The 14,552-nt window shown below is 35.4% G+C and overlaps 1 protein-coding gene across 2 annotated transcripts in view; it reads left to right on the top strand.

Annotated features, from left to right (window-relative positions):
* Positions 1–14,552, top strand: part of SUGT1 (SGT1 homolog, MIS12 kinetochore complex assembly cochaperone) — a 37,433-nt gene that overhangs the window by 4,997 nt on the left and 17,884 nt on the right. The window contains exons 3-10 of one of the 2 annotated variants that reach the window (XM_021697898.1): positions 2,475–2,565; positions 3,251–3,320; positions 3,954–4,024; positions 6,411–6,464; positions 6,853–6,869; positions 9,277–9,311; positions 10,943–11,039; positions 11,826–11,933. In XM_021697898.1, coding sequence (XP_021553573.1) covers positions 2,475–2,565; positions 3,251–3,320; positions 3,954–4,024; positions 6,411–6,464; positions 6,853–6,869; positions 9,277–9,311; positions 10,943–11,039; positions 11,826–11,933 — 543 coding nt within the window. The remainder of the gene's footprint in view (positions 1–2,474; positions 2,566–3,250; positions 3,321–3,953; positions 4,025–6,410; positions 6,465–6,852; positions 6,870–9,276; positions 9,312–10,942; positions 11,040–11,825; positions 11,934–14,552) is intronic. The other variant, XM_044913173.1, reaches the window with a different exon arrangement.

Raw genomic sequence — 14,552 nt, 5'->3', positions numbered from 1 at the left:
CTAGCATTTTTAAAAAACCTAAAACTTTAAAGATTTGGAAATTCATTTTCTGAGATCGAAGTTTTAAACAATTTCAGTGCGTTAAAAAGGAGTTTTTCCCCGATTTGGATTATCAAGGTACTTCCTTCACCGTTATCTTGGTAAAGATTTCAATGTAATTATATTTCATAGTTCATTGAGTTTCTTTATTTTTGAGAACTGTAAGTTGCTTGACTATAAACTAACTCATTTTATGTGAGTCTGCATTAAATAATGGCCTTTTGCCCCTTTGATTCAAATGTTGGCACTGAAGTCCTTGCCTTTGAGATACCTCTCTCTAGTCCCTTTGCTCTAGCATCGGGCAACTGTTGTCACAGAAACAGTAGAACTCTCAAAACATGCCACAAGTCTGATGTCGTTAATACAACCCAAATCATTGTTTTAATTTCACTTCTTCTGGTTTTATTATACTGTATATTGTTTACTCGAAATAAACTGGTTATTGTGTTTTATGACTTATATTTGTGTGTCATAGTGTTCAGTTTGTGTTCTGTTTTTTGGTAACTTTTCAGAGTAATAGCCCAATAAGTGAATTGCTTAGTTTATTTAACTGAGTGACATAAATGGTTCTCCTTAACCAACAGTTGGTTTGTGTTTTTAAAGGTCATTTGTAAGTTGGTTGTTTGAAAATCAGTTTTTTACTTGATTCCATTTTATTTATCTTTGTACCCCCAGTGTCTGGCCTGTCTTTGTTACATAATATATGTTTAAAAATACTTATAAATTGATGAACCAGATCCTAGTATAATTTATAGTAGCTTTTTGACTCATACCTGTTTTCTTGCTGAGGAGAGGCTAGAAATTTGGTTTGAAGATGTATTTGAGTAGATAGGTAAGAAGCTATCAGAGGTTTTCAAAATTGTTGAAAGTTTAAGTACAAGATGGTATCATTTAACTTAGGAATTTCAAAGTGTTAGGAAACATATTAATACAAATGTCATTGGTGTTTGAAAGATACTTGGATTAAAGAGAGGTTACCAAGAGGCAGTGTGGTTTGGTGTTCAAAAAGCAGATTTGGAGTCAGAGCCGGATTTGACAGTCTTGTCACTAAGGTGATGGGATGGATCTTCTGAGCACATGTGGGGAAGAGCTTTCTGGTAAGAGGGAGCAGCAGGTACAGAGTCCTAAGGTGTTTGAAGAACAGCAAGGAGGCCATTGTGGCTAGAGTAGAGGAGCAAGAGGAAGAGTAGTAAGAGGTCAGAGAGCTAGCAGGGGGTTGTATCAGGGAGGGCCTTGAAGGTCACTGGAAGAACTTGGGCTTTTGCTTGGAGTCAGCTGCAGAGACATCAGCTGCGAAGATGTTGGAGAGTTTTTTGCCCATTGACATAAACAAGATCTGATTTTCAGTATTGCTTGGATCAGGATGATAGAGGTGAAGAAGGTAAAAAGTGGTTTGGATTTTAGGTATATTGCGTTTTAGGTAAATGATTAATTACCAAGTATAGTATAATTTGATTTTGGGGAATCACGCTAAGAGCAAAATCAGTGACGTGTTGTTGTTGAAGTAATTTTACTTTTTTTTTTAAAGATTTTATTTATTTATTAGAGCAAGAGAGCACAAGCAAGGGGAACAGTAGAGGGAGAGGGAGAAGCAGGCTTCCCGCCTAGCAGGGAGCCCTGTGTGGGGCTCAGTCCCAGGACCCTGGGCCGAAGGCAGATGCTTAACCATCTGAGCCACACACCCAGGCGCCCCTGAAGTAATTTTACCTTTTAAGAAAACTACCAAATCCCTAGAATGTGTGAGCACTAGGTAGAGAATCAAAGCATTCCTATTTGCCTACATTTATTCTTGGCCTCACCGATCGTGCTGTCATTTCTTGCATCATTACTGTTCCAGCTACCACTTACATACTGTGACTGCGCAGGGTGACAAAGTTTTAATCTCATATTGATGGTAGCTATCTATGAGGTACTGTATCTGGGCTTTCAACGGAATGCGGTAATTTCTTAGGGTTGTCTGCTATTGACAGACGATGGGGGAGGGCCAGATAAACTTCATTGTGTCTTTATTGATTCTGTTAACCTTCCTGAGCTCTAGATTCAACTTCCAGGTTTTTTGTTTGTTTTTATTGGACGGTTTCATATTTTCTAGGCATCTCAAATCTTCGAGTCTACTCCAAATTAGAGGGAGAAAATCTTTGATGGTCAATGTATATAAATTCTTCAGAATAAATGAGGTGATAGTAATTACCACTTAGAGTTTCTACTATAGGCCAGAAACTGTGCTAAGATACTACATTAGATTGTGGATTTTGGGGGAGAGACTGGAGAAGGGGTGATATTGATCCTCTTGCAAAGGAAAGCTCCAAGCTTATTCTGTTATCTTTCCTCCAAATAGCTTATGATAATAGGTTATTTGATTAAAAATCATGTTTAATTAGAATTCAGTTGCTTTTAAAAACATTTATTGACATTCAACATGTTTGTATTTGTAGGAGCTGATTAAGGCTTTGGAACAGAAACCAGATGATGCTCAGCATTATTGTCAAAGAGCTTATTGTCACATTCTTCTTGGGAATTACTGTGGTAACTTTTCTTACTAAATATATTATTTCTTATAAGTTATAAATTTTACCCAAGATACAGTGAATCAAATATAGTAGATATTATCTTTGAAGATTTTTAAATTGGTCTTTCACACAAGGTGTGAAGTAGCTGAAACATGACAAATATGTTGAGCAACACCCATACAAATGTTCTGGGTGTCTTTTCTTCCTTCAGTGGGTGGAGAATTTATACAGATTTCATTTGTAGTTATTGGATATACTAACAAAAAATAGCATCACATTTATTGTTTTACAGACTATTTAAATGAAATGCTCTTGTTTGTAATTTTTGTATATTGTGTAACTTTTAAATTATTCTGGGTAGAGAATCTAGGTAGGGAAAACTAAATATCTTGAGTCATATTACATAAATGATGTTAATGAGAAAATTAGATGAACTTTGTGACAAAGTTTTATACATTGACTGAATAGCTTTAAAAAGAAAGCTAAATATTAGGCTAATAAGGTATGAGAGTGATTTTTTTTGGATTATATCTTGGATTAGTTTTTCCTAATTTAAAAGCATTTGTCCATTGCACTAACTTGAAAGCTTAAAAATGTAGGGCTGATTCAAATTTTGTAACTTGTTAGGATCCATAAATTACTGACTAAACCCTCCCCCTTTTCTTTTCTTTCTTTCTTTCTTTCTTTTTTTTGGTATGTAGATGCTGTTGCTGATGCAAAGAAATCTCTTGAACTTAATCCAAATAATTCCACTGCTATGCTGAGAAAAGGGTATGCAATAACTACTGTTCTAATTGGGTCTGGACTATAGATAGTAGGTGTTTAGTTCGTTGAATGAATTTTAAGTTTTATGTAAATAGTAAATTCTGTATTTATGCATTTTATAGCTGAGGTAGGATTCAATTTTAAATACAATTTTATACTTCTGTTGTAGTGTGTTTTAAAATAGTGATGTTGAAGTAATTACAAGGAAAAGAAGAAACTGATGGATTTCAAATCCCTTTTTCATTCATTGTTTGGAATTTATTGTATTTAACCAGGCTGGACAGGCTACATTTAATGCTGTGAAAGCCCTGTATCTGTGTACATTACATCCCAGCTTGTTTCTGTTGATAAGTGTAATTTTATTCTTAAGAAACTTCTTTGGTTTCTTAGCATAACTATATTTTGGAATAAGTATACACAGTTAAATCAAGAAATTCCTTTTGAAATGAGTTCCAAAATTGGGTTTTAATGAGAATTATATTTAATGTGACAGTATGTTAGAAAATCTCTGGGCTTATTAACATATATTTAAAATAAATTATTTTTTTACCAATAGAGAGTACTGGGATATTTAATTTAGAAATCCTTTTTGCATGATCTCATGTGTATGTGGTATTTGTTTTTAATATGCTCATGCAGGATATGTGAATACCATGAAAAAAACTATGCTGCTGCTTTAGAAACTTTTATAGGAGGACAGAAATTAGATAGTAAGTATTGGAATTGTATGTTAATAAACTAATCCATTATTTCTGTGTGTTTTTTTTAAAGCAATCTTTTTTTTTTTTTTTAAGATTTTATTTATTTATTTGACAGAGAAAAACACAGTGAGAGAGGGAACACAGGCAGGGGGAGTGGGAGAGGGAGAAGCAGGCTTCCTGCTGAGCAGGGAGCCCAATCTGGGGCTCGATCCCAGGACCCCAGGATCATGACCTGAGCCGAAGGTCTGACGCCTAACGACTGAGCCACCCAGGCACCCTCTAATGATAGAGTTTTATCACAGTTCTCTAAAGCAGTGGTTCCTAAGTAGGGATGATATTGCTCCCTGGGGGACATTTAGCGATGTCTGAAGAGATTTTTGATTATCATGACTGGTGAATGGGGGATGTGCTATGGATACCTAGTGAGTAGAGGCCAGGGATACTGCTAAACATCCTACATTGCACAGAATTGTCCCCCACAACAGAGAAGTAGCTGGTCCAAAATAGCAGTAGTGCTGAGGTTGGGAAACCCTGCTCTAAAGTATTGCATGAGTATGTTTTTATATTTTAAAAATTTACTCTTGTATTGCTTTGAATATTTGCTCTTCTGCTGTATACCTGCTTGAGAGAGGACAGTGGGTCCAACTTTGCAATTAGAACCTACAAATTAGGAAGGAGTAGTGAGTGATACATGAATAATTTGGCTATTTAGTAAGCAAGCCAGCATATCTGCGCTTTTAGCAGATTCTGAAGAATCCAATTATCCTGTACCTTGACACATACTTGAAAACCCGGAAGAGACATAAATCATTCCATGTTGTAGATTTCTAAGCCCTATTCCTTGTTTCTTTTAGAGCAATAGAAAGTTCATCACCTAAATTGTTTCATTTATTAATATCTTACTGCCATTGATTTTTATCTCAGGATTATTTCAGAGTCCGCCTCAAATGAAGGTGTCTGTTTTTTGGTAAAATTGCTTTTAAGGATATTTTAATTTAAAAACAAATTTGTCTTTTAATTCTAAGGAAAATTTATGTTAAACTGTTAGGGTTCCCTTATTAACAGGGTAAAAATTTACAACTCAGAATATTACCTTTTTTTCCTTTGGTATGGTAGGAAACTTGGTTTTATTTACTGATATTCAAATCTAGGATTTTGATATAATTATTACCCCCACTAGAATGAGTGTGTGTGTATATGTGCCTAGGTATTAAGACCTATACAGTTTGAATTTTATTTATAAATCAGTGTACTAGAAAATTCCATTTTAAGAAATTTTTATTCATTCTGCATGGAGCACTGGGTGTTATGCACAAACAATGAATCATGGAACACTACATCTAAAACTAATGATGTAGGCGATTAACATAAGAATTTAAAAAAAAGAAATTTTTATTTTTCAGAATAATCTTGCCTGCAATTTGAGTTTGCAAACTTTTATTTAGAGTACTTTTAATAATTTTTTTTTAAAGATTTTATTTATTTATTTGACAGAGACACAGTGAGAGAGGGAACACAAGCAGGGGGAGTGGGAGAGGGAGAAACAGGCTTCCCGCTGAGCAGGGAGCTGGATGCAGGGCTCAATCCCAGAACCCTGGGATCATGATCTGAGCCGAAGGCAGGCGCTTAACGACTGAGCCACCCAAACCCCCCACTTTTAATAATTTTTAACATTATATTGGATTAGACCCTGTACTGTTTGGATTATCATTGTCCTGAGTCTTTAGAAATTAATAATTTGCTTATGTACATGTTTACATTGCCATCTCTAAATATATAGTTCACCATCTGTAGTCTCTTGGCTGCTGTGGAATCTGGAGATAAACAGAACTGCGCAAAGTACAGAGGTGTTTTTTGGTGTTGGTAGGAATGGCATGGTAACAGGAAAAGCTACTAAGAGAAGAGTAGATAGAAAAAGTGGGTAACTGCATTAGAGAACAAATCTGGGGTCAGAAGAAGCTTCTAGACCTTGGTCTAGCTGTCTGGTACCAGGCTTCTATCCCACACTAACTGATAGTGTGTTGGGTATCTAATTCAGGTCTGATTTTGTTGTGTGAGAGGAAGCTCCTTTAACAGGAGAGAAGTGAGGGGAAATATAGATTATTTGTATCTGGGAACCAGCAAGGTTGACTGTGGCTAAAACCATGTTTTTTTTTTAATTAAAATTCTTCAGGATGAATGTCTAAATGTTAAAAGTATTCGTGTACTTATAGCTGTAGCATTATGGTTACTATAAATCCTGTTAGGACAAGTATTTTTGTTTAATTTACTGCTGAATCCCCATTGCCTAAAACACTGTTTGGAACATAGTAGGTATTCAGTAAGTATTTGTTGAATGAATATGTTAGATGGTGCTGGTGAGTGAGTGATGTTACAGTCAGTTTGTTTTTTCTAGGTACAGATCCTGATTTCACTGTCTGGATTAAAAGGTGTCAAGAGGCCCAGAATGGTAAGTATATAGGTTTCTCATGTCTTTCACTTTACAGAGAAATAAATTGTTGACATTTTTGGATTTAAACAAATGTGTTTTTAACTTTATAACTTTATAAATCATAAATTTAAATAGTGTATGTTCTCTCAGATAGGGATTTCCAAGGTTTTGTTATGTTGAAAGGGAGATTTGGATGGATTTGTTTTGCAGTTGTGTTACCGGTAAGAAATTACCAAAAGTCTACAGTGACTCTAGGATGCAAAATTAAACCACTTCTTAAAATTTGAAATGTGTGGAAAATTGGCTTATGTAATCAATCAGTATGTTTGTGCTATAGAAGTCATGTAAGTGACTGCCTGTAAATGTACTGTTAAATGGAAATGTTTTCTTTTTATGTTTTTAATAGGATCACAATCTGAGGTGGTAAGTACAAAATTTTTATTCATGTTCTTACTTAATTATAATTTTGCCATATATTTGAGACAGGACTCTGAATGACCTTTTACTTAGATCTTAAGCAATACCATGTAAATACTTTTCTTCTAGCAACTGCAATAATACCGTTTTTGGTGAAATAGATATAGAGGTTTATAGTCATGAAAATTATTGGGCTTGTTTCATGTGTGATCAAGTTGATTTGGCATATTTTAGTATGGTCAGGGTGGTTATTTTTTGTCTTTTCCTTGCTGAAAAGTCATCACATTTAGGTTAAACAGCTGCTGCCAGAAAACACTTTCAGAGTTTATTGTGGTGTACTGAGAACACAAAAGTTAAGTAAAATTTGGAAATGTTTATCTGTCTAATTCAGTTTCACATTTATTGTTTTGGATATGAAGATTACCAAGTCTTTTCAGTTACTAAAATTTATGGTGGAGTTGAAAGTTGATTTTTTTGTTTCTAACCACTTAGGTTTATATATAACACACATGGTTACATTATGGCTAGTGGTTTTTAGCAGCGATAATCAGCAGTGTAGTCAGTAAATAAAATGACGAGTTAGGAGATGTGTGTGTAGTCTTAATTCTGTTGGCGGTTACTTAACCCACTTGGGTCTCTTCATGTCTGAAGGAAGATTTACATTTCTGTTTTCCAGAATTACATTGTGACTTTGAGAAAGTCTTTTATTCTCTGGGCTTTCTTCATGTGTAAACTGGGCCTAATAGAGCTAATCTCCTTCAGGTTGTGAGCATCAGGTCAGATATGTGTATATGTAGTGATTGGAGTTTGGAACATCACCAGAATTGAGCCCTGTCTGGTTATTCCTGTACCTCAAAGGCTTGTCCATATTCCTAAGGGTGATGGATGAGGGAAGTATTAAAAGTTGGCTTCTTTCGGGGCACCTGGGTGGCTAAGTTAAGTGTCCCGACTCTCGATTTAGGCTCAGGTGATGATCTCAGCGTCGTGAAATTCAGTCCCCTGTTGGGCTCTGCACGTAGCGTGCAGTCAGTCTCCTTGTCCCTCTCCCTCTGCTCCTTCCCCTGCTCCTCCCCCTGCTCACTCTCGCTAGCTTTCTCAAAATAAATAAATAAAAATCTTTAAATAAATAAAAGTTGGCTTTCTTCACCTGCTGGTATTTTTGTTTAGGTCTTACAGTATCGTATTTGGGATTGGAACTAGTCCTGAAAACAACAAAATAGCATTTGGATTATACTTTGGTAACACAAACAGCTGTTTAGCCACAGTGCATTTTGTCACTGCTGTGGTTCACACTAGTTTAATCTTTGTACCAAGGTGAACAGGAATAATATGTTCTAGTTATTATCTCTACTTGGTATCACCTAGATTCAGGTATTTCTAAATAGTTAACACTGGAGAGTAATTCTGAGTTAGACTCAAATCTGTGTAGAGGGCTTTTATTTTCTTCCTCTAAACCCCATCTCTTCCCTATCATTTAGGGACAACTTAGAGGTCACTTATGACCCAGGGCAAGTTCTTTAGATTTACGTAGTCTTAACTGGCACACATAGAGTTTAAGGAAGTATTGATTGGTCAAGAATCAGTTTGTTTCTTGATGGGCAGTGTAGAATGTTTGTTGCTGAGAGACCATAAACAGAGTGTAAGCTGTTATCTGGAAGGCGCCATGGAAATGTTCCTTCATATATTCCAGAGCAGTGTTTGATGCCACTGCTAAGCCTGAAGGTTATACTCTTTCTAAAAAATGTGCGTTTTTTTTTTTTAATGTTTTTTTAAATATTGTTGGTTTTGGTTTAGAGAGTTAGCCTTGGAACTGGACATTTAAATGTAACCTTTTCCAGTCATACCTTTAGAAAGTTTTTTGGGTTTTATGGTTTTTATTTTTATTTTTTATTATTTTTTTTTACTTCAATTCGATTTAATTAACATATAGTTTATTATTAGTTTCAGAGGTAGAATTTAGTGATTCATCAGTTGCATGTGACATCCAGTGCTCATTCCATCAAGTGCTCTCCTTAATGTCCATCACCCAGTTACCCCATCCCTCTACCCACCTCCCTTCCAGCAACCCTCAGTTTGTTTCCTGTAGTTAAGAGTCTCCATAGTTTGTCTCCCTCTCTGGTTTCATCTTATTTTTCCTTCCTTTCCCCTTATGCTTTTATTTTAGAAGAAAAATCTTTTTTGAAATTTTAACTCCTAAAATTATAAAAATGTTGAATATTCTAATATTTCGTGATGCCTAGTATTATTTAACAATTATGAATTCAGGTATGCTTTGTCTTTGAGGGACATTTTCACATAGTTATTCCATATCAAAGTAACCATAGCACTGGGTAAATTAATAATACATGCATTTTAATATACAGTTTGTAAACTAATTTGTAAAAATCTTTCTCTTGCAACTTGCCAAAATCAGTGTGCATCCCAGAGGACTCATCAGTCAAAAATCAAGTAAGTGTTTCTTTTTCATAAGACAATGCACGATAAATACGCCTAAAGGGAAAAATCCTTTTGTTTAATAGTAAGCAAGTCCTTACCCTGTGATGTTCAGTGTTTCTTAGTTTTTTTTAGAAATTTGTTTAGCCTGGGAAAACTAATTCTAAGGCTCTTTACTGATTGATTTTAGTGTTTAGTTAAATTCAGTTCAATTCTCTATTTTAAACATGTTTCATCTGGTTCCATATTATGTCACCTTTCTATGTATGACGAGAGCCTCTTCCAGTTGTTATTACACAGGTAAATAAATTAGTAGTAGGCTTGACAGAATTGTAACTACCTGCCTTTTATATTTTAGAGTAAATTTTTCATAGAGTGATTCTGCATGAGTTGAAAGGGACTATTGCTCAGGGCAGCAGTTACAGTAATGAATTAAGCATCTAGCAAGTATTTGAATTTATTTTTAATTGTTCATCAGCCATGTGTACAACTTGTATTCTTAGGACTGTAACAGAAAGAAACATAAGGCATTGATCGGGAGCTTTGCATCCTCACTGAATTTCAGAGGGAAACTTTGAGACTCTTAGTTCATTTCTTTAATCAAGGTGCATTTTAATTACCTAAAATGGTTTGGAAATGTTAAAACAAAACAATCTATTCATGCTTCTTCTGGGGAGATTTAGGATGACTCTCCCAAGTACCAAGTAGATGAGGAACTTTGACTAGCTTGGTGGCAGCAGCAGGAGTAGAATACAAACATCAAATAATAATTAAGATGTTTGGAGCATAAAATAATCCAACATTGATTTAATACTGGTACTGTGTACCAGGCACTGTGCTTAGTTTTAGGAATATAATAGTGGCAGGATAGATAAACTGCTCTGCCTCATGGAGTTTATAATCTAATATAGTCTAATTTGAAAGTGAGGATCCCTACATTTCTAGAGCCTTCTGTGGGAAAGATACACATAATTAGAATCTCTAGGCACATTAGTTTTCCCATGTACCTTGAGAGTGAAGGAAGATACTGTATTTAATGTTGTGCCTGGCAGGATGAGTTAAATTTTAAGTTATTTTAATTTTAGCTCATTTGCTTCTGCTCCCTGTGTTCGGGGCTCTTTGCTCCAACTTCAGTTAAGAGATTTTGGAGTGTGGAGTCCAGCCGACATGGGTCCAGTGTAACACCTGCCACTGACTGGCTGATTGCTTCGCCCATCTGGGCTTATTTTTCATCTGTAAAAGAGGGATAGAAGTGCTTTTTCTTAGTATTAGGTTGAAATGAAAAGGTAAAGCTATTAATGGTATATAATAATGGTTAGCTATTAAGAGTAAATTTCATCTTTAACATTAGCTTAAGCACAACAATATTAGAGATACGAGTCAGAACCCAGAAAATCGTGTAAGTATTTAAGTCTACTGGAAAGGTTTGAGGCATCATACTCTACTATTCTTTTCCATTAGTGCAGGTCAAAGAAAATTAGTTCTATAAAATTGTTTCTGTGAATCACCATCTGCTTTGCTTATTTGTTCCTCAAGGTGGAGCTCTTGTTGTTTATCAGATTGTAGCTTTTATCTTGACAAAACATAAAGAAGCAACAACTAAGAAAATTAGATGTTCTGAGGTGGTTTTTTTTCTTTTTCAATAGGTATGACTGGTATCAAACAGAATCTCAAGTAATCATTACACTTATGATCAAGAATGTTCAGAAGAATAATGTAAATGTGGAATTTTCAGAAAAAGAGGTTATTACAGTCTTTGAACTATTTTTTATTTTGAGATTAAATACTTTTATTTGCAAATATAGTATATTGCAGAATAATCTATAGCAGTTGATCAGATACATCATTTCTTCCTGAGATGTGAAAAATGCTGATGAAAATCTGAAGCATGGCTTTTCAGCTTGAATGATTTTAAATTTTGAGACAAAAGTATTCATACTGTAGGTTATAGCTAGATGTGCATTATTTTCTTTTTCTTTAGATTTGAAATTCAAAGCAGAACTTGGTTGACAAATATAAAAGACATTAGTAAGATATGTGATTTGGTTACATTTGTGTGGTATACTTTGTGAAAAAGGTCTGCTTATTTGTTGTGTGATTTATATGTCTTAGAATTTACTAACCACATTAGTGTGACTTGTAATAACTTGATTTCTTAGCATTTAGTAGAAAACTTCAATGATATTTAAGTTAGTGGTAGAAGTAGATGTTTTGCATATGACTCCTTGCTTTTGTTACATATTGTATTGTTTTGCTCTTATATCTTGAGTTTTCTAGAGATTTAAATGTTATGTATGTGTTTGAAACATACTATTTTCTGCTTATTTAATTATGTACGTGAGAATCCATGTAAAGGAAACCAAGTAGGAAAAAAAGGATTATTTTGAATTTCTTAAATCTGATATTCCATATAAAGTGTTTAAAATAATCTGCAGCAGTATTGAAGTTCTGCAATTATATTCAGTTTAAGTATTTTACCTTTCATTATATAAATTTATAAAAACGTGCTGCTAATTTTGTATTCATTAGTTGTCTGCTTTGGTGAAACTTCCTTCTGGAGAGGATTACAATTTGCAACTGAGACTTCTTCATCCTATAATCCCAGAACAGAGCACATTTAAAGTACTTTCAACCAAGGTAAGACAATTTTAAAAGAGTTGTCAGTAATGGAGACATCTGGCTGGCTCAGTAAGAAGAGCATGTGACTCTTGATCTCGGGGTCATGAGTTCAGACCCCACGTTGGGTGTAGAGATTATTTAAATGAGTAAAAGTTGTAGTAGTAGTATTTCCAAAATAAAGAAATACTGGTTAACTAATTGCCTGTGCGATTGTAAGCTTATAGATCCTTTTAAGCACATATTTTCAAATTAAAAGGAACAGGTTAAATGGGCACCTGGGTGGCTCAGTCAGTTGGGCATCTGCCTTCAGCTCAGGTCATGATCCTGGAGTTCCAGGATCGAGTCCCACATCGGGCTTCCGACTCAGAGGGGTTTCTGCTTCTCCCTCTGACCTTCCTCTCTCTCGTGCTTTTCTCTCTCTCACTCTCTCAAGTAAGTAAATAAAATCTTAAAAAAAAAAGACAGGTAAATAAGGACAATAAATTTTGAGTAACAATTTTCACCTTCCCAGATTCTAGGACAATGGAATTTAAAAATCAATTTAACCTCAGTAGTGTTTGTATACTTAAGATTGGTATATTTCTTAAAGAGGTTTTCAAAAAAAAGATGAAATTATCAGCCTCTCTTTAGGATTTGATACCAAAAGTCTCTTCTCTTAAACTTGTCTCTTTTGATGTATAAATATTTTCTTACCCTACCTTAACATAGTTAAAAATACAAACTACTGTGAAGATGAATCTGCTCTTTTTTTTTGTTTTTTAATTAAGCTGAATTTTAGAATACTTTATGAGGGAATACTGAGTGGTTTAAACTGCAGTTCGAGTAATTATATAATTTTTACATTTCTTTATATTTTCAAAAAGAAGTAAAAAATGCGATAGAATTAAAATTCATAGAATGTTTTAAATAGCAATCAGAAGATGTAGGTAGTATAAGTAGGACAAGTACTGAACTGAAAAATAAAAAAATCTGACTCTGGTTCTTTGCCCTGTGAATTTAGACTAGTCACAAAATTATTACAGGACTGTTCACTGTCCTTTAAAATGAGAGATACGGACTAAATGAGCTCTGAAATTTTTTCATCTATAAAATTGTATGAAGGTATATAATGAGGTATGACAGCAGATGATATACGTATACTTTTTCCATTACTACACCTTCTTTTTTTTTTTTTTTTAAAGATTTATTTATTTATTTGAGAGAGCGAGAATGAGAGAATGAGAGAGAGAGAGAGTACATGAGGGTGGGGAGGGTCAGAGGGAGAAGCAGGCTCCTCGCCAAGCAGGGACCCCGATGCGGGACTCGATCCCGGGACTCCAGGATCATGACCTGAGCCGAAGGCAGTTGCTCAACCAACTGAGCCACCCAGGCGCCCACTACACCTTCTTTATACACATGTCTTACAACATACTATGTTAGTAACTGTTGAGTTTAAGTTCTAAGGATATGTGAATTTTCCTATCCTAGGATAGAATCAGGGTTGGCCTTCGTCTGGGAAAATATGGTAACTGGGCCTGCAGAAAGAAGAGGATACCTGCAGAGCATTTGAGCAGAAGTGCAAAGTTAAGAAGTGGTAGTTTTTTGTTTTTTTGGTTTTTTTTAAGATTTTATTTATTTAGGGTGCCTGGGTGGCTCAGTCGTTAAGCGTCTGCCTTCGGCTCAGGTCATGATCCCAGGGTCCTGGGATCGAGTCCCACATCGGGCTTCCTGCTCAGTGGGAAGCCTGCTTCTCCCTCTCCCACTCCCCCTGCTTGTGTTCCCTCTCTCGCTGTGTCTCTGTCAAATAAATAAATAAAATCTTTTTTTTTTTTTTTTAAAGATTTTATTTATTTGACAGAGAGAGACACAGGGAACATAAGCAGGGGGAGTGAGAGAGGGAGAAGCAGGCTCCCCGCGGAGCAGGGAGCCCAGTGTGGGGCTCCATCCCAGGACCCTGGGATCGTGACCTAAGCCGAAGGCAGACGCTTAACGACTGAGCCACCCAGGCACCCCACTTCTATTCCTGTTTTTAGTCAAAGCAGTTTTTTTGTATTATAGCTATATAAAATATGAAGGCTTTTAACTGGAATTGTGGGAAGTAAAATGTCTTTACTTGGAGACAAATAATTGCTCCCTTCTTAACTCAATAAAATTGAGAAGTTTTAGAGTGAATTCCTTTTCTTAATATTCATAGAAGAATCCTGATGATGATGTGATAGAGTTGGAGATGTTTGGGCAGGATATTTCTGCTTTTTTAAACACACAGATGTGGGGGTTTTTTGATTGTTTTAGGTTTTTTTTTTTTTAAGATTTTATGTATTTATTTAGAGAGCACACACGCAAGCAGAGGGGTGGGTCTGGGGAGAGGGAGGGAGAATCCCAACCAGACCCCGCACAGTGCAGAGTGTGAGGCAGGGCTCAGTCCCATAACCCTGAGATCATGACCTGAGCCAAAAGCAAGAGTCCGACGCTTAACTGACTGAGCCACCCAGGCGCCACATGTTTTATGTCTTTGATACAGTGGTTGTGGTAATAGTTTTTGTGTTTTTTTTTAAATAAGTGATTAGTTGCTGTAATCCACAAATCGTTTTTTGAAGTGTATTCTTGCCCCCTTTTCTACTACTGCATATTCTTATTTTCAAAAGAAAAGGATTTTAC

Source organism: Neomonachus schauinslandi, chromosome 3 (assembly GCF_002201575.2).
Source record: "Neomonachus schauinslandi chromosome 3, ASM220157v2, whole genome shotgun sequence".
Taxonomy (NCBI): Eukaryota; Metazoa; Chordata; class Mammalia; order Carnivora; family Phocidae; genus Neomonachus; species Neomonachus schauinslandi.
This window is presented reverse-complemented; position numbering and strand designations above follow the sequence as displayed.